This window comes from Eubalaena glacialis, chromosome 16 (assembly GCF_028564815.1).
Source record: "Eubalaena glacialis isolate mEubGla1 chromosome 16, mEubGla1.1.hap2.+ XY, whole genome shotgun sequence".
Taxonomy (NCBI): domain Eukaryota; kingdom Metazoa; phylum Chordata; class Mammalia; order Artiodactyla; family Balaenidae; genus Eubalaena; species Eubalaena glacialis.
In genome coordinates this window covers 65,224,051-65,249,979 of record NC_083731.1, presented here as the reverse complement: position 1 = coordinate 65,249,979, position 25,929 = coordinate 65,224,051, and the positions used below count along the sequence as shown (strand labels likewise).

Below are 25,929 nucleotides of genomic sequence, written 5' to 3'. Positions count from 1 at the left end.
CAACGCAGAGCCAATGGGGCCATGTGTTTCCTGCCTCTGTTAGAAGATGACTGTCTGCTGACCAATGGCTGAGCACTGCTGTGCTGTTTGCTAATTATGAGCCGGCAGGAAAGAGCAGGAAGAGTCCCAGCAGACACCCAGCCGACAGCTTATCGTGGAGAGGATAGTACGCAGAAGACGAAACTCTTACATTCTGCTGCCGAGCTGCCTCTTACACATGCGTATAATACATATTTATTAAGCATCTATTATGTTCAACGATGTAGGTATAAGCCACTGTGCCAACCACTACTGTCCGATAATAAAAGGTAAAGTAAAATATTCATAAGTTGGTATTTTGCCCTCCTGTTTGCCCTCCAAGTCTGTGAAATCTATAAAGCGTTGTTCATTTTCATCAGACTGGGGGTTTTTGTTGCATAGTAATGGACTGAATGAAAAGAGTCATTCAAGTGAGGAAGATCTTTGTCAGAAACTATAAACACGGATAGAGAAATAACATAGGATGCACATGGGGATGTATTCCAGAACATCACATCAGATAGAGGAAGGAGGGTGTTTGTGTTTACAGTTTCAAATATTTTAAAATATTTACAAAGCACATCACTTGTGCCAGAAAACAAAGTATGCATTGTCTCTAGCAGTGTTCAAGCAGAAAGGGGGAGGGTAGACAGAATTAGGTTGAGTCTGGGGAGGTGGGCAAAAGGTCCCCTAAGTCAGGAGGGAGGGCTGCTGGTCGACTTGAAGAAGCCTGTGAGAAAGAACAGGGGTCCTTTCTAAGCCAGAAGGCTCCACCCGCTCCATCAGGGCAAGAGCCGCTCTGGGACAAGCCACAGACCGTCCCTTCTGCCTCTCACCCGTAACACCACAATCGCCTCATAGGCATTTGTCTTCAGGGCCAGGGAACAGGCCTAGCGTGCCCCCCACCAACCCCCTACCCTGTCCCCCACCTCAAACAAAGGAAAGAGGACTTTATTTCCCAATCAAGGGCACTTGCAGTGTGAATGCCATTTGGGTTAATTATTTAGTGCAAATGAATATCAGCTACAGTATAATTTTTTAATATTAATGATCAAAAATCAGATCATCCCCTGCTTTTTAAGAACTAGGAGGGAGGGGAGGGGCAAGATGGCGGAAGAGTAAGACGCGGAGATCACCTTCCTCCCCACAGATACATGAGAAATACATCTACACGTGGAACTGCTCCTACAGAACACCCACTGAACGCTGGCAGAAGACGTCAGACCTCCCAAAAGGCAAGAAAATCCCCACGTACTTGGGTAGGGCAAAAGAAAAAAGAAATAACAGAGACAAAAGAATAGGGACGGGACCTGCACCAGTGGGAGGGAGCTGTGAAGGAGGAAAGGTTTCCACACACTAGGAAGCCCCTTCGTGGGCAGAGACTGCGGGTAGCAGAGGGGGGAAGCTTCGGAGCCACGGAGGAGAGCGCAGCCACAGTGGTGCGGAGGGCAAAGCGGAGATTCCCGCACAGAGGAGCGGTGCCGACCAGCACTCACCAGCCCGAGAGGCTTGTCTGCTCAGCCGCCGGGGCGGGCGGGGCCTGGGAGCTGAGGCTCGGGCTTCGGTGCTAGCCGGGAGGGAGTCCGGGAAAAAGACTGCAGCTGCCAAAGAGGCAGGAGAATTTTTCTTGCCTCTTTGTTTCGCGGCGCGCAAGGAGAGGGGATTCAGAGCACCGCCTAGACGAGCTCCAGAGACAGGCGCGAGCCGCGGCTATCAGCGCGGATCCCACAGCAACAGGGACGCAGAGGGAAAAACGGAGAGATTCCCGCACAGAGGCTCGGCGCCGAGCAGCACTCACCAGCCCGAGAGGCTTGTCTGCTCACCCGCCGGGGCGGGCGGGGGCTGGGAGCTGAGGCGCGGGCTTCGGTCGGATCCCAGGGAGAGGACTGGGGTTGGCTGCGTGAACACAGCCTGAAGGGTCTAGCGCACCACAACTAGCCGGGAGGGTGCACGAGAGAAAGTCTGCAGCTGCCGAAGAGGCAGGAGACTTTTTCTTGCCTCTTTGTTTCGCGGCGTGCAAGGAGAGGGGATTCAGAGCGCCACTTAAACGAACTCCAGAGACGGACGCGAGCCGCGGCTATCAGCGCGGACCCCAGAGACAGGCATGAGACGCTAAGGCTGCTGCTGCCGCCACCAAAAAGCCTGTGGGCGAGCACAGGCCATTCTCCACACCGCCCCTCCCGGGAGCCTGTGCAGCCCGCCACAGCCAGGCTCCCGTAATCCGGGGACAACTTCCCCGGGAGAGCGCACGGCGCGCCTCAGGCTGCTGCAACGTCACGCCGGCTTCTGCCGCCGCAGGCTCGCCCCGCCTCCTCCGTACCGCTCCCTCCCCCCGGCCTGACTGAGCCAGAGCCCCCGAATCAGCTGCTCCTTTAACCCCGTTCTGTCTGGGCGGGGAACAGACACCCTCAGGCGACCTACATGCAGAGGCGGGTCCAAATCCAAAGCTGAACCCCGGGAGCTGTACGAACAAAGAAGAGAAAGGGAAATCTCTCCCAGCAGCCTCAGAAGCAGCGGATTAAAGCTCCACAAACAACTTGATGTGCCTGCATCTGTTGAATACCTGAATAGACAACGAATCATCCCAAATTTAGGAGATGGACTTTGGGAGCAGGATATATTAACTTTTCCCCTTTTCCTTTTTTTTTGTGAGTGTAGATGAGTATGCTTCTGGGTGAGATTGTGTCTGTATAGCTTTGCTCTCACCGTTAGTCCTAGGGTTAGGTCCGTCCGTTTTTTTTTTTTTTTTTTGGCTTAAAAATTTTTTTTTTTCCCCTAATAAATGTTTTCTTAATAATTTTTTCCTTATTTTCTATTTTTAAAAAAATTTTTAATAAGTTTTTTCATATTTTTTATTTTAAAAAATTAAAAAATTTTTTTTCTTAATAAATTTTTTCTAAATAATTTTTTTCTTATTTTTAGTATAAAAAATTAATAAATCTATTTTTAAAAATTAAAAAAAATTTTTTTTCTTAATAAATTTACTCTTAATAATTTTTTTTCTTATTTTTTATTATAATTGCTTTATTTTATTTTATTTTATCCTCTTTTTTTCTTTCTTTCCATTTTTTCTCCCTTTTATTCTGAGCCGTGTGGATGAAAGGCTCTTGGTGCTCCAGCCAGGCATCAGGGCTGTGCCTCTGAGGTGGGAGAGCCAACTTCAGGACACTGGTCCACAAGAGACCTCCCAGCTCCACGTAATACCAAACGGCGAAAATCTCTCACAGATCTCCATCTCAACATCAAGACCCAGCTTCACTCAATGACCAGCAAGCTACAGTGCTGGACACCCTATGCCAAACAACTAGCAAGAGAGGAACACAGCCCCATCCATTAACAGAGAGGCTGCCTAAAATCATAATAAGGCCACAGACACCCCAAAACACACCACCAGACGTGGACGAACCCACCAGAAAGACAACATCCAGCCTCATCCACCAGAACACAGGCACTAGTTCCCTCCACCAGGAAACCTACACAACCCACTGAACCAACCTTAGCCACTGGGGACAGATACCAAAAACAACGGGAACTACGAACCTGCAGCCTGTGAAAAGGAGACCCCAAACACAGTAAGATAAGCAAAATGAGAAGGCAGAAAAACACACAGCAGATGAAGGAGCAGGGTCAAAACACACCAGACCTAACAAATGAAGAGGAAATAGGTAGTCTACCTGAAAAAGAATTCAGAATAATGATAGTAAGGATGATCCAAAGTCTTGGAAATAGAATAGACAAAATGCAAGAAACATTTAACAAGGACGTAGAAGAACTAAAGAGGAACCAAGAAACGATGACAAGCACAATAAATGAAATTAAAAATACTCTAGATGGGATCAATAGCAGAATAACTGAGGCAGAAGAACGGATAAGTGACCTGGAAGATAAAATGGTGGAAATAACTACTGCAGACCAGAATAAAGAAAAAAGAATGAAAAGAACTGAGGACAGTCTCAGAGACCTCTGGGACAACATTAAACGCACCAACATTCGAATTATAGGGGTCCCAGAAGAAGAAGAGAAAAAGAAAGGGACTGAGAAAATATTTGAAGAGATTATAGTTGAAAACTTCCCTAATATGGGAAAGGAAATAGTTAATCAAGTCCTGGAAGCACAGAGAGTCCCATACAGGATAAATCCAAGGAGAAACACACCAAGACACATATTAATCAAACTATCAAAAATTAAATATAAAGAAAACATATTAAAAGCAGCAAGGGAAAAACAACAGATAACACACAAGGGCATCCCCATAAGGTTAACAGCTGATCTTTCAGCAGAAACGTTGCAAGCCAGAAGGGAGTGGCAGGATATACTTAAAGTGATGAAGGAGAAAAACCTACAACCAAGATTACTCTACCCAGCAAGGATCTCATTCAGATTTGATGGAGAAATTAAAACCTTTACAGACAAGCAAAAGCTGAGAGAGTTCAGCACCACCAAACCAGCTTTACAACAAATGCTAAAGGAACTTCTCTAGGCAAGAAACACAAGAGAAGGAAAACACCTACAATAACAAACCCAAAACATTTAAGAAAATGGGAATAGGAACATACATATCGATAATTACCTTAAATGTAAATGGATTAAATGCTCCCACCAAAAGACACAGACTGGCTGAATGGATACAAAAACAAGACCCATATATATGCTGTCTACAAGAGACCCACTTCAGACCTAGAGACACATACAGACTGAAAGTGAGGGGATGGAAAAAGATATTCCATGCAAATGGAAATCAAAAGAAAGCTGGAGTAGCAATTCTCATATCAGACAAAGTAGACTTTAAAATAAAGACAATTACAAGAGACAAAGAAGGACACTATATAATGATCAAGGGATCGATCCAAGAGGAAGGTATAACAATTGTAAATATTTATGCACCCAACATAGGAGCACCTCAATACATAAGGCAAATACTAACAGCCATAAAAGGGGAAATCGACAGTAACACAATCATAGTAGGGGACTTTAACACCCCACTTTCACCAATGGACAGATCATCCAAAATGAAAATAAATAAGGAAACACAAGCTTTAAATGATACATTAAACAAGATGGACTTAATTGATATTTATAGGACATTCCACCCAAAAACAACAGAATACACATTTTTCTCAAGTGCTCATGGAACATTCTCCAGGATAGATCATATCTTGGGTCACAAATCAAGCCTTGGTAAATTTAAAAAAATTGAAATCGTATCAAGTATCTTTTCCGACCACAATGCTATGAGACTAGATATCAATTACAGGAAAAGATCTGTAAAAAATACAAACACATGGAGGCTACACAATACACTACTTAATAACGAAGTGATCACTGAAGAAATCAAAGGGGAAATCAAAAAATACCTAGAAACAAATGACAATGGAGACACGACGATCCAAAACCTATGGGATGCAGCAAAAGCAGTTCTAAGAGGGAAGTTTATAGCAATACAAGCCTACATCAAGAAACAGGAAACATCTCGAATAAACAACCTAACCTTGCACCTAAAGCAATTAGAGAAAGAAGAACAAAAAAACCCCAAAGCTAGCAGAAGGAAAGAAATCATAAAGATCAGATCAGAAATAAATGAAAAAGAAATGAAGGAAACAATAGCAAAAATCAATGAAACTAAAAGCTGGTTCTTTGAGAAGATAAACAAAATTGATAAACCATTAGCCAGACTCATCAAGAGAAAAAAAGGAGAAGACTCAAATTAATAGAATTAGAAATGAAAAAGGAGAAGTAACCACTGACACTGCAGAAATACAAACGATCATAAGAGATTACTACAAGCAACTCTATGCTAATAAAATGGACAACCTGGAAGAAATGGACAGATTCTTAGAAATGCACAACCTGCCGAGACTGAACCAGGAAGAAATAGAAAATATGAACAGACCAATCACAAGCACTGAAATTGAAACTGTGATTAAAAATCTTCCAACACACAAAAGCCCAGGACCAGATGGCTTCACAGGCGAATTCTATCAAACATTTAGAGAAGAGCTAACACCTATCCTTCTCAAACTCTTCCAAAATATTGCAGAGGGAGGAACACTCCCCAACTCATTCTACGAGGCCACCATCACCCTGATACCAAAACCAGGCAAAGATGTCACAAAGAAAGAAAACTACAGGCCAATATCACTGATGAACATAGATGCAAAAATCCTCAACAAAATACTAGCAAACAGAATCCAACAGCACATTAAAAGGATCATACACCATGATCAAGTGGGGTTTATTCCAGGAATGCAAGGATTCTTCAATATACGCAAATCAATCAACGTGATACATCATATTAACAAATTGAAGGAGAAAAACCATATGATCATCTCAATAGATGCAGAGAAAGCTTTCGACAAAATTCAACACCCATTTATGATAAAAGTCCTGCAGAAAGTAGGCGTAGAGGGAACTTTCCTCAACATAATAAAGGCCGTATATGACAAACCCACAGCCAACATTGTCCTCAATGGTGAAAAACTGAAACCATTTCCACTAAGATCAGGAACAAGACAAGGTTGCCCACTCTCACCACTATTATTCAACATAGTTTTGGAAGTGTTAGCCACAGCAATCAGAGACGAAAAAGAAATAAAAGGAATCCAAATCGGAAAAGAAGAAGTAAAGCTGTCACTGTTTGCAGATGACATGATACTATACATAGAGAATCCAAAAGATGCTACCAGAAAACTACTAGAGCTAATCAATGAATTTGGTAAAGTAGCAGGATACAAAATTAATGCACAGAAATCTCTTGCATTCCTGTATACTAATGATGAAAAATCTGAAAGTGAAATTAAGAAAACACTCCCGTTTACCATTGCAACAAAAAGAATAAAATACCTAGGAATAAACCTACCTAAGGAGACAAAAGACCTGTATGCAGAAAATTATAGGACACTGATGAAAGAAATTAAAGATGATACAAATAGATGGAGAGATATACCATGTTCTTGGATTGGAAGAATAAACATTGTGAAAATGACTCTGCTACCCAAAGCAATCTACAGATTCAATGCAATCCCTATCAAACTACCACTGGCATTTTTCACAGAACTAGAACAAAAAATTTCACAATTTGTATGGAAACACAAAAGACCCCGAATAGCCAAAGCAATCTTGAGAAAGAAAAACAGAGCTGGAGGAATCAGGCTCCCTGACTTCAGACTATATTACAAAGCTACAGTAATCAAGACAGTTTGGTACTGGCACAAAAACAGAAATATAGATCAATGGAACAGGATAGAAAGCCCAGAGATAAGCCCACACACATATGGTCACCTTATCTTTGATAAAGGAGGCAAGCATATACAGTGGAGAAAAGACAGCCTCTTTAATAAGTGGTGCTGGGAAAATTGGACAGGTACATGTAAAAGTATGAAATTAGAACACTCCCTAACACCATACACAAAAATAAACTCAAAATGGATTAAAGACCTAAGTGTAAGGCCAGACACTATCAAACTCTTAGAGGAAAACATAGGCAGAACACTGTATGACATAAGTCACAGCAAGATCCTTTTTGACCCAGGTCCTAGAGAAATGGAAATAAAAACACAAATAAACAAATGGGACCTAATGAAACTTAAAAGCTTTTGCACAGCAAAGGAAACCATAAACAAGACCAAAAGACAACCCTCAGAATGGGAGAAAATATTTGCAAATGAAGCAACGGACAAAGGATTAATCTCCAAGATTTACAAGCAGCTCATGCAGCTCAATAACAAAAAAACAAACAACCCAATCCAAAAATGGGCAGAAGACCTAAATAGACATTTCTCCAAAGAAGAGATACAGATTGCCAACAGACACATGAAAGAATGCTCAACATCATTAATCATTAGAGAAATGCAAATCAAAACTACAATGAGGTATCATCTCACACCGGTCAGAATGGCCATCATCAAAAAATCTAGAAACAATAAATGCTGGAGAGGGTGTGGAGAAAAGGGAACACTCTTGCACTGTTGGTGGGAATGTAAATTGATACAGCCACTATGGAGAACAGTATGGAGGTTCCTTAAAAAACTACAAATAGAACTACCATATGACCCAGCAATCCCACTACTGGGCATATACCCTGAGAAAACCATAATTCAGAAAGAGTCATGTACCAAAATATTCATTGCAGCTCTGTTTACAATAGCCAGGACATGGAAGCAACCTAGGTGTCCATCATCGGATGAATGGATAAAGAAGATGTGGCACATATATACAATGGAATATTACTCAGCCATAAAAAGAAATGAAATGGAGGTGTTTGTAATGAGGTGGATGGAGTTAGAGTCTGTCATACAGAGTGAAGTAAGTCAGAAAGAGAAAAACAAATACAGTATGCTAACACATATATATGGAATCTAAGGGAAAAAAAAAAAAAAAAAAAAAGAGGTCATGAAGAACCTAGTGGCAAGATGGGAATAAAGACACAGACCTACTAGAGAATGGACTTGAGGATATGGGGAAGGGGAGGGGTGAGATGTGACAGGGTGAGAGAGTGTCATGGACATATATACACTACCAAATGTAAAATAGATAACTAGTGGGAAGCAGCCGCATAGCACAGGGAGATCAGCTCGGTGCTTTGTGACCACCTAGAGGGGTGGGATAGGGAGGGTGGGAGGGAGGGAGATGCAAGAGGGAAGAGATATGGCAACATACGTATATGTGTAACTGATTCACTTTGTTGTAAAGCAGAAGCTAGCACACCATTGTAAAGCAATTATACTTCAATAAAGATGTTTAAAAAAAAAAAAAAAAAAAAGAACTAGGAGGGATTAAAGAGGGCAGGAAGTCATTGAATATTTGAAAGCAAATGTTGCCACCGGCCAGGGAAAAACTGGAGATAAATTATATACTTGATGGCTTTGCCAGAGATTGAAATTGGGACACATAGAAACTGCCTATGGACAATGGTATTTTTGTCATGCGTTATTATTGTAGAAGCTGCACGTTGTTTATGAAAACTGGGTAAGGTTTTTTTTTAACAAGCTGTCTTCATTTGAAAGACCATCATTCCTAGGGACATGTTAATGTGACTTTCATTGTATCTATGATAGAAATTTCTAACTTTCTATCATAGAATAAGAATAACCTCAGACAATAATCTTTTAGGCAGATGTATCCAGTACCTTATTATGGTCTGTATTACCCTGTGCTGTGACTTTGCTCCACTTTATAAAACATCCTCCTGGAAGCAAAGATCCTGTTTCATGTTATCTCCATTATCTCAGGGAGTAGTAAATGTGCCATAAACATACACAGAAATGTTTGAATAAGAAAATGAGTGAGCGAATGCATTGAATTGCCTGCTAATCATCAAACTGTAGGCAACTGTACTGATATTATTATGGCAATTTTCGATGTCAGAAAATTTAAAGCACATCTTCTGGAAATAGGACATCCTCCAAAGATCAAGACCGTGGCTTCTGCCCTGCTGCCTCTCATTCATCCTGTGATGAATGAATCAATTAGTTTGCATGCAGTAGACCCCAAGGAGCAGAAAACCCAACTCACAGTACCTTAAACTAAGGACATGTCTTATTTGCTGATGTAGAAGACCAGAAGCAAGTGACTCCATGGCTGGCTCAGCAGCTCAGCGGTGTCATCAGGGACATAGCCTCCTCCATCCTCCCCTCTGCCACCTTCTTCTCATTGCCACATGGTCACCAGATGGAGACCACAGCACTAAGCATCACATTCTCACTCCGTGTGCCAAGGCAGCAAGCGCATGTATGTTGCAGGGGAGGGGAGGGCGGTCCATCCAGGGCAATGAAAGAGTTCTTGACCTGAGAGGAAGATCTTTCCCAGAAACCTCCTGATTTTCTTACGTCTCGGGTCGCCTACCTTCCCCTAGACCACTCACTGGCAGAGGGGAATGGGATGGCCGGGCTTCCGGTGGTGCATCTGACTTCTGTTTAAAAAGGAGAAAGAGGGAGTGGGCATTGGGGAGGCAGCTGGAACCATCCGCTGTGCCACACCTAGTCTCCAGTTGGAAAATAAGAATAAGCTGTGTTGTCCAGTCAGTCCTCCAAGAACTAACTTTCCCTCCAAGATTGTATTCTGGCTATTTATGTCATTTTACTGATGGTTTTTAAAAATCATGAGTTTGAGGAGGAGCCTGAAATATATGGGCCTTGCCTAGAATTACAGGGCTTTCGTGAGTCATGTCCCTTTCCCTACTCTGGCTTTGGGTTGCTTTACTCTGGGACATTTTTATGAGTTATAATTTACAAGCTCCATGTTTTTTCCATTTTGATTCATCTGAAAGAGGATAACAGTTCTTATGATTATAGCACGCTTATCTAAAAGGAAGTAGGTTGTGCCAGCTGTGAGAAACACGTCAAAGGCCTTAGTGTGTGCATCCATTTGCATCAACAGTTTTAAGGGTCCACAGTACTTTGTGGTTTGGGAAAAATTTTGATCCATTTAAGTGAATACAGTAGGGTCTATTTCAGTAACTGGATTGACTCACTTGAGCTCTTTCTAGATGAAACCAACCCTTGAAGGAAATGCATTCCGAGTCCTTCGCAACACATCCTTCAAAGAATTCAGCAGCTTATCAACTTTCTGAATGGCCAGGGGCTCTATAGCATCCTCTGTCCCTAGGAAACAAGCTTCCTCAAATAATAGGCCTTCCCTAGTATCTGTTCCAGTTTCTGTCCTGCGTTGGACTGTCCTAGACTTCCTGCCTTGTAACTTTTATGAATCATTGTCAATTCACGTAAGAGACACCCTAAACTGCTTTGGAAACCGCTTGTCAGGTGAGTTCCTCCCATCCACCTAGAGAAATAGACTCGTGTGAGTATAATGGCATTCATAAAATGACACAATTAGATAAACTCCCCAAATGCCTCGCTTTTAAGTAAGTATCCTTGGAATTTTATGGTTTGTGTTTCTCTGGAATAAATCAGGTTTGGGCTGATGATTGTTTTAGTCAAGCATTTGTCAAATTTGAAACATCCCTAGACTCCCATTCAGGGTTGGTGTGGGGCTGACCTGTTGTGAGCCACGCCATTCCCCAGCAGATGGCCTGGAAGACACACAGGTGGCAAAAATCACACCAGTTCCTTTCTGCCCAGAAAGTTCATAGCACATTTTCTGCCTCCCTGAAGGCCCATTAGAGGTGTCTTTGCAATCTTAAGAGTGTGATTTTGGAGGTAGCTGAGGGGGGCCATTTGACAGGCTTTTTCTTTTGCCCTGTGCCGTCATTTTTAGTACTTCTTAAAAGGCTATTCTCTTACAGCAGAATAACTGAATTGTCGTGGAATGTCTGAAGGAGATTGATTTTTGATGAAAGTAAAGTTACTAGACACATAGGACTTTGCTTTCTATACCTCTTCTGAGGTTCTTTTATTTATTTATTCATTTATTTATTTGTTTATTCATTTATTTATTTGTTTTTATTGAAGTATAGTTGATTTACAATGTGTTAATTTCTGCTGTATAGCAAAGTGTCTCATTTATACATATATATACATTCTTTTTTATATTCTTTTCCATTATGGTTTATCTCAGGATATTCAATATAGTTCTTTGTGCTATACAGTAGGACCTTGTTGTTTATCCATTCTTTTATTTATTTTTAATAAATAGTATACACACACACATACCCTAAAGTGAGGAAGGGTGTTCAGAACAGTTATTCTAATAATGCTGTCATTGCCCAGACCATTTTTGGAACTTCATCTTTAAGAATTGGCCTGTAGGGACTTCCCTGGTGACGCAGTGGTTAAGAATCCGCCTGCCAATGCAGGGGACACGGGTTCGATCCCTGGTCTGGGAAGATCCCACATGCCACGGAGCAACTAAGCCCGTGTGCCACAACTACTGAGCCTGCGCTCTAGAGTCCGCGAGCCACAACTACTGAGCCCGGGTGCCACAACTACTGAAGCCCGCACACCTAGAGCCTGTGCTCCGCAACAACAGAAGCCACCGCAATGAGAAGCCCGCGCAGCAACGAAGACCCAGTGCAGCCAAAAATAAATAAATAAAATAAATAAATTAAAAAAAAAAAAAAAGAATTGGCCTGTAGAAGTATCACAACTCTTATAAAGCAAACTAGTCTCATTATTGTATAATTGTGCCTGGTTTTGACTAACATCCCTTATTTACCACATTTTGAATCGTTGAACCAGCTAGAGCATGTCAGTGTTAGGTAGAATGGAAGAAATTATTTAGTTGAACCCACTTAGTTTCTGATGAGAAGGCTGAGGCCCAGAGAAGTTAATTGACTTTCCAAACGGTACAAAGCAAATTAGCAAATAGTTCGTACCAGAAATCGGCTCCAAGTATCCTTTAGCTATTTATTAAAAATCAAATCTATTTTTAAAGAATACAAAATGGACACCATTAAAGATATTCAAATAGAATCTGCTGTGGATTCTGCAGATCCTTCCAGAAACAGTCCAGAAGTGTTTTGAGCAGCATTATTGTAATAAATGTGTCTTTATGTATGAAAAATAAGCTTACCATCTTATTATAATAAACGTATTTCCATATGTAAGTTCCATTATGTTTGTTTAAAAAAAAATCAGTTAGGCTGGAGTCATAACTTTTATATAGATTTCTTAAAATGACAACAGAATAAAACTCTATCGTAATTTTGAAATGTTTCTTGTTTTTTTCATTTCTCATGGAAAACATCTATAAGATACTGCTAAGATAACCAAACATTATCTCCCGGGCTGAGGCAAGCTTGTCCTTGTGCTGTGCTGTCTGATGAGATATCCGCTGACTACATGTAATTTAAACTTAAATTTTAGTTAATTAAATAAAACTTAAAAATCACGTCCTCGAGTACTCAATAGTCACATTGGGCTAAAAGCTACCATGTTAGACACCTCAGGTATATGTATTTCTATCAACACAGAAAATGTTCTTGGTTAGCGCTGGTCTAGAATTCTCATAGTTAGTGTACATATTTTAATTTACTGATAATCTCTTACACTGCCTCTAGAAAAGCTGGAAAGTGGTGGCAAGTTTGGGGGACAGTATTTTAAATGCTTATTTGTTCTCTAAATGTTGCTAGCTATTCTGCATAGTTTAATTTTAAAAAAGAAGAAAAAAATTATTTTCACCCATTTTTTCGAGCATGATTATATGTGTGGAATTCATATCAGTTGTCATGTCCTAGCTGTGAAATTTTAAAGTATGCTGAAGTTATGGCAAAAACTCTTGTTAATGATGCCAAAGCTAAGGGTAGAAAGATCTGGTTAATTAAAATCTCTTTATGATGTCATAACATTTGAAATGAACTAGTCCGGACATAAGACAATGGAAGTTAAGTTGAATTCATTCTTAATAGCCATTTTATTTGCAAAGGCCTTAAATTATCTACCTATCTTCATTAATCCTAACATCCAGAATGAAAAGTCCACTTACTAACAAGGATTGGGGTCAGCTCTCAAGACTGACCTGGCATCATGCTACGGGTCTATTTGCAAGCTCTCCTGCTCCACTGTAGGCAATCTGAGGGCAGTGACCAATCCTCCATGGCTTTTGTTGGCCCCATGGTAGTTCAAATGAAGTCTTGCCAATACATTTCCCGTTAAGTGTTATTTGAACAAATAAATAAATGTTTGATCTGGTTCTGCCTTGAAAATCATTCTATTTGGGAGCAGGCTCATAGGGTACGTGGATGTGACTGCTTCAAGTTCTTTTCATTGTGGAGTAATATCTACTGAGCTGACTGCTAGGATGGAATTCCTGCGTGGTTATCAGTCCTTTTGGTGAATCTGTGCCGAATTAAATTAAGGACCAATGAATGAGCCACAGGCTCTCTAAGAGGAAAGCTAGTGCTGCTTATTCTGTTTGATTTGCAGGAATAGTAAATCCAGTTTCAAAATCGAGATGAACTAGGAGAGCTATAAATACCATAATAAAATTCGAGTGGGTCCAGGAAATAAATAAGCAGTTTTCAGTGTCTGTGTGTATAACGTATATCACTGAAGCACACACAGATACATTTTCTGTTTTCCTTTTCCACATATTTTATATAAAGTGGCATTTCTCTGAGGAATGGGATTTCTTGGAAAATTAAATAGGTAAATGTATATCTGCTGTGACTCGGCTGGACCAGCTGGGCAGTGATCCTTTTAAACCATTGAGAGCTCTCTCAGTCAGTCTCTGGTGAGATCCATTTCCCCTGCTTCTGGTGGGTCTTGTTCTTTATGTAAATGCTCAAGGCATACTCTGCGCTAGAATTCTGAAGCTGTAACCCAGTCCAGCACCTTTTCTTTAAAGAATATTTTTTAAAATTAAATTTGTCTCCTTCCCAACTAAATGGATGTAAAATCCGGTGAAATTTTTGCCAGACACTAACAGCATCTGTTGTGGCCTGTGGCCTGAGGTTACGCAACACCTTAAGGACTCTAGGGGAAACAATTCTTCTTTCTGTCCTGCAGCTCCTGGTGTTGGTCACGGAGAATGATAATGTCTTATTCCTTCATTTTTAGATAACAATCAACAGAGAGGGCGGTGAAGATGTGAGTTCCCCCAAACACGGCAAGGAGGACCCAGACAACATGCCGCACGTGGGCGGCAATACTTGGGCTGGTGGCACAGGTTCGTAGCACGGCATTCTCCTGGGTCAGGCTTCCAGAGACTTCGCAAGCCCGTGTGGACATCACAGCAGCCCCAAGAAGGCTCAGGAATCAGCCTGCCTTCTCTGTCTCCCCCGTTAGTCGGCTGGAGTGTGCCTTTGCCCTCTGTCCCAGCATGATATCAAGACAAGGAAAAACCCTGGCATTTGGAGTCCCGCAGACTCTGCTACCCTCTGACCTAAGACCGTTCTGGTCCTCCCAGGGTTGCTTCATCCATAAAAGGGGCATAATATTAACTGCCTCACAAGCTTGCGATGAGGATTCAATGAGATTATGATTGTAAAGCGCTGAGCTCAAGACCTGGCATGAAGAATGTACTCATTAAAAGTGTTAATCCCCTCTTTTAAATTCCATGCCCTTGGGAATCATGCCAGAAATCGACAGAAAATTCTTTCTTGACCAGCTGACGTTGAAAAGAAATGGTCCTGGTCCTCCACATCTCAGAAGTGAGCATGTTGAGGATGCAGGGTTTTGAGATAAGAGGGGTGGTTGTGGTCTGAACCGATGACTGGGGTCCACTCCTTCCTCTTGGCTGCCTGACAAGAGCATTGTTCCCACAGCTGCTGCCTTCCTCTTTCCTCTGCGGCAGCTGGAGCAGACACATCTGCAGAGCCGCAGGAATAGGGCCAGACTGTGTGTGCACTGTCTGATCTTATCACGGCCATGAGCAGTGCTGGCATGAGCTCTGTTCTTCGCCTTCCCTGAGGTTGGTCTGTGCCTCTTGGCCTTGACAGCCTCGGGAGGAAATGGGTTTCTGTGTTCGGACAATGTGCTATCAAATCGGCCTGTGGACTCCTTGCCTGCTCTGTTTATTCATCAAGCATCAGCTTGAAAGAAAGGATATTTTGAGAAATGTCCTTTGATCTGGAAGTTAGTGTCAAGCCAGCAAGATTTAATCCATGTGGAATGCATTGTGGGACGAGCTGGCCAGATGCAGGTTTCCCAGCACTGGGTTCCTCTGGAGCGGACGTTCTCGCTTGTTATTCAGCTTGTGTCTACTAGCTCACATATCTGTCCAGGCTGAAGACCCTGCTTTTGCTTCCCCCAGCCTTTATTTTTCAATTTATCAAGGCTCTTTTGCTGCAAATTTTTTTTCTCTTTGTCACTCTCTTCCCTCAGAATTCTCTATATTGAACTGAGCTCTGACCCAACAACTCATTTGATTCCTTCTTCGTCATCAGAACCCGTCCATTGCCTCTCTCCCCCTTATCTTAACAGATTTAGGATGTTCAAGGTTAGCTTCAAGGTTATACCTTGAAGTCTGGACTCTCTGGCAAGCATTTTCATTTAAGAAGTTCAAATTAAAGGCTCTTGGAAGTGGAGGACGTGAAGAACTCTGTCCTCACGCCCTCTCCACCCCCGTATGACTTTGCCAAGGGACCGTGCTTTCCCATGCTGTCCGTCACTCACACCAGCCTCTATAAACGGTTGTGGGTCCTTTCCTCGTTTCACCAAAAACGATGTCCTCTCAGCGCCCTTGAACTTTTAAGCTCTAATTCATGACCCACCGATACCTCCAGGAGGAAGGGAGTCAGGTCCCAGAAATCTGACTTGTATCTCATCATCAGTGTCCAATTACCAGTCCCCTCCGCCTACAGGCCGTCCACAAGTGACAGCCAGGAATCACACACATCCAAGACGGAATTTTCCACCAGCCATTTCTAAATAAAAATGAAATAAGATGTGCTGGAATCAAAGGATAAATATACTATAATTAATAGGCTGTTCTCATGGTATTTCCCAAAAGGAAATGACCTACCTGGACTTTGATAAGAGAAGCAGAGTATGCAGAGTTCTTGCTTTTAACTTATTACACCACTTAAGGCTTCAAGGGAGAAAAGAAAAATGTAGCATAATTTAACCAAAGCCTAAAAACTTTCAAATTTTCCACTTTATGAAACTTAGAAATGACCTCATTCTATGTGACTGGGAGTTGTGTAAATAATAGTAAGAGCAGTCACTTATAGAGCTCTTATTTTGTGCCATATACTGTTCTGAGCATTTTAGCCTCCTGACAATCCCATGAAGTAAATAATATTAGTATCCCCATTTTACAGGTGATGAGACTGAGCTACAGAGAAGTTAAGGAACTTCCGTCAAGGACACATGACTAGTGCACTGGAACCAGGATTCAAACTCAGGCAGTCTGACTTAACTATAGAATACTGTACTATATAATACTAGTATACTATACTAATCTATACTATACTGTACTATAATATGATATAATATTCAATATTATGCTGCCCCTCCAATATTGGATTCTCTTCTAAGTTCCCAAGTTATTTGTGAATGAACAAAAGAAACTGATTACTAGTATTTTAATCATTATAAAGCAGGGGTAATAAACTGGTAGCCCAGGGGCCAAATATGTAGCCAATCTAGCCAATGTATGTATTTTGGGGGTCAATGCAGTGTTTTAAAATAATATGAATTTGAATGTATTTAGACAAGGCCAGTCTTCTCTAGTTAGCCAAGTTCTCACCACTTCTTATAATATTACCTACCTAATCTTCTAGGCATTTAATTTTACGTAAAAGTTATACAATATTACATAATGCACATTTTCAAGCATGTAAACTTGGGTTTTTATTTATAAGCTGTCCTGAAGCTGGCAATGTTTATCTGTTGTATATTATTCTAAGCTAAAAGTCAAAGTTAGTATAATAATTGGCTTCTAATCTTGGCTCATCCACTGATATGAGGTCATGAGTAGGTGACTTAACCTCTCCGTGCATTATTTTTATCATTTGCAAAACAGAGGAAACAGGATCGATAGCCTGGTCATCTTTCTTTTACTTTAAGGAAAAATGAGGTTACATGTGAGGGAAGAGGAGTGTCGTTCATTGAATTAACAAATATATACTAAGTATTTATGATGTTCAAGCCTCTTATAGGTACAGAGCTACAAAGCTATGTAAAATATAATCCCATTCACACTATAGGTGACAAGAAAAGAAAGATAAATTTTAAAGAATAACAAATAGTGCATAGGAGTATTGATCCCTGTGAGGTAGAGTCATCAGGTGAGGGGTCATGGAATTTGGACTGAGCCTTGAAATCGGCGTGGGATTGGCTGGATGGAGAAGAAGAAAGCGTCCTTGATAGGGGGATGCCCTGTGTTTCCAGAAGAAAGTCATTTGAATATTTAATTACTAGTGAAGTACAATTCATATACTGCACAGGACTGCCTTAAAGCCATGATCTGACTTCTGTTTTGTGATCTGGATCAGACTAGTCACCTGGACTTTCTGGTTTCCTCCCAGGGGGGAGAGACACTGCAGGTCTGGGCGGCAAAGGAGGTCCTTACCGGCTAGATGCAGGCCATACAGTGTACCAGGTCTCTAAGGCTGAGAAAGATGCGGTTCCTGAGGAGGTGAAGAGAGCTGCAAGAGAGATGGGCCAGAGAGCGTTTCAACAGAGGTGAGTGGACCCCATTGCATCCGGAGCAGTGTCGGCCACTGTTATGAAATGTCAGTGGACCCTGAAGTAGACCCAGATTTGTGTGATTCTATTCCTCATGCAGCAACTTGGACCCACAAACTGAAATCCGTAGCCACCCCGCTCCCAGTGGGGACAGCTGAGTGAACATAATCTCCCACCCTTTCTACTCAGGCCCTTTTAAATGTATTGATTACATATGGTCCTATAGAGGAAGGACTTGAGCATGTTAGAAAGTAAAACCAAAGATACTTCTCTTCGGAGAAACTAAAGGTCAAATCATTCCATCCACATCTATTCCCAGGCCACATAGGGAATTCAGATAATGCTACATGATGGTCCCTTCCTGCCCTCAGGAATCTTGTAGATTTACGTGGAGACAGGACTAGTGTACACACACACACTCACACTCACACACCCACACTCACACACCCCCTGCTTAAGTGCTGAAGTCCCGTGGTACGGCAGTGCAGAGAAGGGTAAGGTCCGTGGGCTGATGTGAGGTGAGGCCTGAGCTCAGCCAGTGTTTGGACATTCCAGGAAGGGAAAACTAAGGGACCAGAGGCGCCAGTGTAGGATGAGCAGAGTGACTATGGCAGAGAGAGCCAGCTCGCCTATGCAGAATAAAGGGCACCAGCTGGGGGCGGTGGGGAGGGAGGTTGACTGTGGAGGCCCTGTCAGTGGGTGGAGGCCTTGAAATCCAGGCCAACCAGCCTGTAGCTTTCAGATGTGCTGGAACCATCCGGAGCCACTTTGATTGGAACCATCTAAAAAATGAGAAGAATCCGCATGATGCTTTCACTAGACATCCACATGTGTTCATCAGCTAAAAGTGAAAAATACCCAAGGAGCAGCAAGATCTCCTTCAGGAGTGAGGGCATAGACAGGGGTCTGGGAGGCAGATTTATACTGCTGTGCTCAGTGAAAGGAGCTGGGCGCAGTTCAGGAAAAGCACGCTCCAGGGTATGAGTTCCGAAATTCCTCCCACGCAGGACATCTGGTTTTACATTACGTGCTGTGCTTACACATCCTGCAAGTAAACAGTCCAGAACAATGGGGACACAAAAATGCAGGTCCCTCCTGCCACACCCTCAGGAAAGCCTGCAAGGCTTAGGACCCTCATGTACTCAGCAGGTAGATAAGAGTGTCACTCCCAGCCCGCTTCTGCTGGCTTCCCTGGAGACCTCAAACAATTAATTTATCGTCACTGGGCGTCAATTTGTTCTTCTGATGGTGACTCCCCTCTCCCTTCCTCTCAGAGAGGTTATGAAGACAAATCACTATGTTAGGAATGAAAGCAGTTTAAACTTCTCAAAAAAGGATGGGAGGAATCCTATAATACAAGGTCTTGTTAGAATTAAAATATGGCTCTATGATTCATATAAACAATAAATATTTATTTAGGAAAAGAACCAAATAATTAGATACACATCATCATTTCCTCCCCAAATGATGAGTTCCTATTGTTTCCACGCGGAAAACCTCACAAGTCCTGTCTCAACTTTTGTGTAAGCGGACAAATGGATAGAGGAGTTCACAGGGAGAAAGAAGGACCTGTAAGTAGCGCTTGGGTACAAGTACACAAGCCCTTCTCTGATTTCCATGATAAGGGTGAGGAACCTGGTTCTATTAAGGACCATTGTGCCACAGGGGAAAGAAAGTAAGGAGCATCTGTAATAATAAGGCAACTAAATTTAGTGGCTATAAGGGAGGAAAGAGAAAAAGTGGAGAAGGGAATGAGAAAACCAGAGACCTCTACTAAGCGCTGCAGAGAAGAATCTAAGTCCGCGTGAAGGAATACTGGAAGGTGGTTGAAATACAGAGGAGATGGACAAAGGGATGAGAAAGGAGAAGATGAAATAAAAGCACATGGAGACCCTGAGAAAGACAGAAAACACACAGGAAAATGTTGCTTTCTACTTTCGTGTAGTAATAGTCCTATTTGATGGGTATTCAATTTAGTACTGCTAAAGATTTTTCTTAAACTTTTTATTATGAAACTTTTTAAACAGAAACAAAAGTAGAGAGTAACGTATAATGAACCCTGTGGACCTGTTCCCTCGACCTCAGGAAGAAAAATCTGATTCCATTCCTAGTCCCCATCCCTGGGTTATTTTGAAGCTAATTCAAGATTTTCTGTCTCTTCATTGTAAATATTTCAGAGTGTGTCTCTGAAATATTTTACTTAAAAAAAATAAAAATACAAAACCGTTATCATGTCTTTAAAAAGTAATCATTCTTCACTGTCATCCAATAGTTTTGGATGCTTTAGTTTTAAAGCTATTTTGCAGTTTTAGGTATATGCAGAATGAGGTCAAGTCCCTGCATTTGTGCTTTTATAGCACCCTGTACCTTTTCTCCATAGCTCTTATCACTCTTTCCCATAGTGTTATTATTTGTGTGAATAGCTTATTTCTTCTCCACTGACTTCCAGTTCATTGAGGGCAGGATATTTTGCCCTCTAGTATATCCCCAGTACCTACGCCCAGAACCTGGTGCCTGGCAAGCACATACATATTTGTGGAATGAATAATACACAAGTGCATACAAGTAATGGTATCACCCTTGCATCCTTAATTCAAAGACTGGCTAAAGCCAGACTGACAGCCAGACCTATCCATCAGCCTAGAGGTCCACCATATTGCCTCGAAGAGCCTAATTCTACTGATGGGTTCTTGATATTATCAACATAATATTTACTTAGCATTCATTTGTATCTGGATTTCAGCTAGATACTGGTTCCTACATATCAAGAATTGCTTAGGGCTTCCCTGGTGGTGCAGTGGTTGAGAGTCTGCCTGCCAATGCAGGGGACACGGGTTCGAGCCCTGGTCTGGGAAGATCCCACATGCTGCGGAGCAACTGGGCCCGTGAGCCACAACTACTGAGCCTGCGTGTCTGGAGCCTGTGCTCCGCAACAAGAGAGGCCGCGATAGTGAGAGGCCCGCGCACCACAGTGAAGAGTGGCCCCCGCTCGCCGCAACTAGAGAAAGCCCTCGCACAGAAACGAAGACCCAACACAGCTAATAAAGAAAGAAAGAAAGAAAGAAAGAATTGCTTAACTCAGGAAGAGTAACAGGTGGACAAGTGTAAGACATGTATAAAGCAGAACAGAAATAGTAAACCAATAAAACAAGAATGAAATAGATGGCGAGGTACTTTTTACATGCTTGGAAAAGCGTTTAAGGTGGACACCAACTGTGGAAATTGTACCCACTACCATTTGCAAAACTAATCAGCCCTACACACTAGATTTCAGCTTGTGTTTGTTTTCCTCATAACTGATCCAAAAATTATAGTATTTAAGTCTGACCTATACGAAAAAGTAAAATGAGAACTAAAATTCCCAGACTCTTACGTAACAATAAATATACCCTTTACGAATATACTGTGCCAACAAAGTGCAGTCAGTCCACATAGATTACTAAGATGTGAAGCAGCTGTGCCCTGAAGTTTTGATCAGGGTTAAAGCAGCAGAAAGACCTATTTTCAGCTCACTTTGTGGGTTTGAGAGTATTAGCCCTGGGAGTCTTGTCTCAAACAGAGGCTAAAATGTCCTATTTTCTTTCACTGCTCCCTGCTTCGGTCCTCATCTTTCGGAATGTTATCAGCTTTGAACACCTTGTAGGTGATTTTTGTGAAAGCTGACACAGCTTGGAATATGATTTCCAGATCTCTTCATAATTAGAGCAGCATGTGGTGTGTTTTGGGTGCAACACAATCGTGCCAGAGGTATCCCTATAACTGGAGTTAATTCTGATCTCTCTACAATGACCAGTCTGCCTGAGTTGACTTACTAACTGCCTGGCTCCTTCCTTGATGTGTGTGTGTCTGTGTGTGTTTGTGTGTGTGTGCGTGTGTGTGTGTGTGTGTTTTCCCTGCTAAGGACAAGCTATGCCTACATTTTTTTTCTAATCTCCCTTCTTTGGAAAAGTACTAATCTCCCTTCTTTGGGAGAGAGCACATTAGCCTCCCAGGTATGAAGGGGTTGGTAGCATGTCCTGCAGTGTCATTGTGCCCAGCTTCTGTCAGGCTTGATACTTGAGACATATCTTAATCTAATGAAAATTTATAGAGAGGTTTAAGAGATTGCCAAAACTAAACATAAGAGGCATTGTTAGGAGGTCAAGTCCTATACACATATTCCTTTTCGTCCTTCAGAGCAGAGAGTAAATTAGATTTAGAAGGGCACCTTGGCTTGTCACCTCAGGAAACGACCATTCAGATATTATTTACCTTTCAGGTATTTACCTTTTGATAGCCAGTGTTTTCAAAAGTGCTATCCAACAGCATTTATTGAATGTCACTGGGTGCCAGGGTTTGTGCTGGTACTGGAGATTCTAAGAAAAAATAAGACATGTTCCTTACCCCAGAGGATTAGAAGAGAAAAAATGAGAGTACATCACATGTAGTAAAGGTATTTTTCATTAAATTTTTGGCTCAGGTATACACACACGTGTGTGTACATGCATTTTTGTTTACTGGATCTCAATATAAAGCTTATTTCCTGCTGTGGAAAATAAAGTTTGAAAAACACTATGATAGGGCAAAATAGACATATGTATTAACAGCAATGAAGTGTATAGGTTCCATAGCAGATAACTGTGGAAGATATGTGAAAGAGAATGATCATGAAGGGATTGAGCCAGACTTCATAGGACGTGAACTTTGAGCCGGGTCTTGACACCTGAGGTGGCATTAGCTAACCCAGCCAGGTGGTAGGGCAGGAATTGCATATCTGCCCTCATGGTGGTCTAAGCCTAACATTATGTGATTCTAATAAGCCTTTAGTGCTCTGCCCTGTGATGGATGGATTCTTCCTAGCGCTTGGCCAGACAGGGAGGAATAGAGACCATTTATCCTCATTGAGCATTTGGGGGTTCTGTTCCAGCCCAAGGCAATAAAACTATACTCCTGATAAGAGTTTCAGCTCTACACCTAGGATCCATACCTCCAACATTGTGTACATGCACACACACACACACACACACACACACACACACACACACACAGAGCAGCTTAGAACACCGTGTTGTGGTTAGGCTTTTGAGATATGCATTCATCATTCCCTGTCCTAGTATTAGTACCCTTTACATTTATAGAAATTTGTAGAAATGTGTATTATGGATAAAACACTGTAAAACCTTCTACTTATAATTAGATTAAGATGCTGCATTTTAAATAATTGAGTCTTATTTGTATTTCAGTCACTCATATCAATTTATTTTGAGCATCTATTATGCTAGGGATCATGGTAGGCACCGTGCAGATAAAGATGAGAAAGACTAAAGGAGCAAAGAGTCCAGCTGGGGAGACAGGAAGCAGACAACTATAGCATAGGTAGCAATGCTCTGACAGAGAAAAGCATGAAGTGATTCGAGAGCACAGAAGACAAATCTGAAGATCAGAGCAGGCTTCCTGGAGGAGGTGACCATTGATATGAGCCTTGAAGAGTTCGTGGAAGTTAGTAGGCAAAGAACCAGGGAAAGGCACTCTGGGTGGGAGAGAAGCCCATGCAGGGGCTCAGGGACAAGGGCACACAATGGGTTGAGGAAACTGCAAGTGGGCTGGCAGGGCTGCGGCAGAAGCAAAGAATGAAAAACAGTAAAAAGGAGCACTGTCCTGGGAGGACAGAATTTCAATGCCACAATAATATTAAAACACAATTATCCTATTAAAAGTACACAGTCAATTTCAGAAAACTCCTATATTTTACATAGCAACACATTTATTTACATTCTCTGGGCCTGAGCTGTTATCATGATCAACCAAATATATGTCCTTGGTCTTAAAAAGCAACCCATAGGATCTCTCTAGGAATCTGCCACACGAACTGACCATCTGCCAGCATCACAACACGTGTTTGGGATACAGCAGCGGTGTGCTACAGAGCTGAGTCATACTGGCTCACGTGAGCCAACTGCACATTTCTTTCTAACTCAATGCTCAGGGGCCTCACTACTGATAGCTTAACATCCACCACCACAGAAATCAACAAACACTACAAATCAGGGCTGCTTTTTCCTCTATAGGGCTACTTAACCATTTCCTAGCACATCACTGCACACACATTCCTCTTTTGAAACGTTAGCTGGAGACATCACTTCTTGCTTTTTTTCCTCAAAGGCCTCCTGAGTTACCGAGGAGTTTGCTACAGTTCTTAGCAGTAGATGAATGGAAGGTACAGGCTTTCAGCTGTTGTCTTTTTTGCCCTCTGATTTTAGGCTAAAGGAGATCCAAATGAGTGAATATGATGCTGCAACCTATGAAAGGTTTTCAGGGGCTGTTCGACGGCAGGTGCACTCCCTCCGAATTATCCTGGATAATTTACAGGTAATCAACATGTATGGGCCAAGAAAATAATCTGGGCCCCAAACTAGACCCACCCCAAAACTATTGGAGAAAGTTATCTGAACCCTAATCAGCCAGTCCAAAAAAATTAGTCAATGCCAAAATGTTTGCATAAAACTGTGGGTCACTCCATGGCTTTCTCAGTTCAGTTTGTCAGGTAAAAATATTTGACCTCACCTTTCCTCCTGTCCAGGAAGCAGTAATTTAACCAGTGACCCTAAAAGGCATCAGACTTCCTGATTCTCCTCATCTAGATCTATGAGTGTTCCATCTCTACTAGAAATCCACAAATAGAATTCTCTCCCTACAAATCATTTTGTTGTGAATGACTCTCCCAGGCAATGACAAGTACATTTTGGATCATCCAAGCTGTGCATCCCCTATGCACCCTGACCCCTCCTCCCCTGGTCCCCACATTGCCGGCCTCTTTGCAGTTTCATAGGCTAGTCGTCTCAGAACTAGTTCATGTTGCTATTGCCCCTAAAAATATTAAGATGCTTCAATATTTCTTTTTTTAAAATATTAAGTTGTTTTTGCATTTGATTTATAAGATAAACACCTCATGCCAGAGTCTGTAAAAAACATGTCTGTATTATCTGTGATAACAGAGACTAGTAAGACATTTAGCGTTATTAATAAGATTTCAGAGGATAAATTTAAGTGAACAAACTGCTTTCGAATCCATTAGAAGCATAAGATGCTTCAATATTTCTTAAGCAAAGATTTGTTATTTGGAGATTTTACACTTAAGATTGTGTTCTGACCAATTTTCACAGATAATTAAGGAAGGGTTAAGTATTCTGAAAAATCACAAATTATGTAAGATTGTTTTGCCTGAAGAGAGAGAGAAGCCACATTCCAGGGGAGAAGGGGCAGGGTTAGGAGCCAGGCTGTGGTGTGCTTCTCCGTTCTGCTCTGGAATCTTCTGTCCTTTCCTTTGAAGTCCATGGCCTTCAGTTATGCCCTTTCCCTCTTTGGTTCTTTTGGGGGAAGTTTTATTATTTGCTAGTTATTGGAGGTAAGACGTTTTCATTATGCATTTTTAATCTACCATTTCAACCTCAAACTCTGAGAAAGCCTCATTTCTAAATAGATCTAAACTACATCAGGAGATTAGGAAAAGTTACATCACTTCCAAAGGGAAAGGAAGGAGAAAGGTCTTTATATTGATTAACTAGATGCCTAATTTCAAAACCTAGGGAGTGTAAGACTTAAGTCGTTTGCTTTAAAAAAAAATCCATATACAGTTACTTAAGATAAAACAGGATAAGATTTTATATAAATTATGTGAACAACATAACATTGAATGATTGGATTTTCTTCCATAGTCACTCACTTAAAAAGTACTCATTTCCCTGAACACTGAGGGCAACTTCTGGGTGAGCTCTGAGCTCCAGGGCAAGACAGTAGGCAAATAAGACCCAAAATGAGTGGTTCACAGGAGATGAGGGTAATGGGAGGTATGGTGCTGGTACTAAGACTGAAGAGTGAGTATAGTCCTGTCATTCGTTCATTTCTTAAG

General features: G+C 41.7%; 1 protein-coding gene across 2 annotated transcripts in view; it reads left to right on the top strand.

Annotated features, from left to right (window-relative positions):
- VWA8 (von Willebrand factor A domain containing 8) overlaps positions 1–25,929 on the top strand; it is a 364,541-nt gene that overhangs the window by 299,035 nt on the left and 39,577 nt on the right. For both annotated transcript variants that reach the window (XM_061170620.1, XM_061170619.1), the window contains 3 exons: positions 14,469–14,577; positions 17,882–18,038; positions 24,281–24,389. In XM_061170620.1, coding sequence (XP_061026603.1) covers positions 14,469–14,577; positions 17,882–18,038; positions 24,281–24,389 — 375 coding nt within the window. The remainder of the gene's footprint in view (positions 1–14,468; positions 14,578–17,881; positions 18,039–24,280; positions 24,390–25,929) is intronic.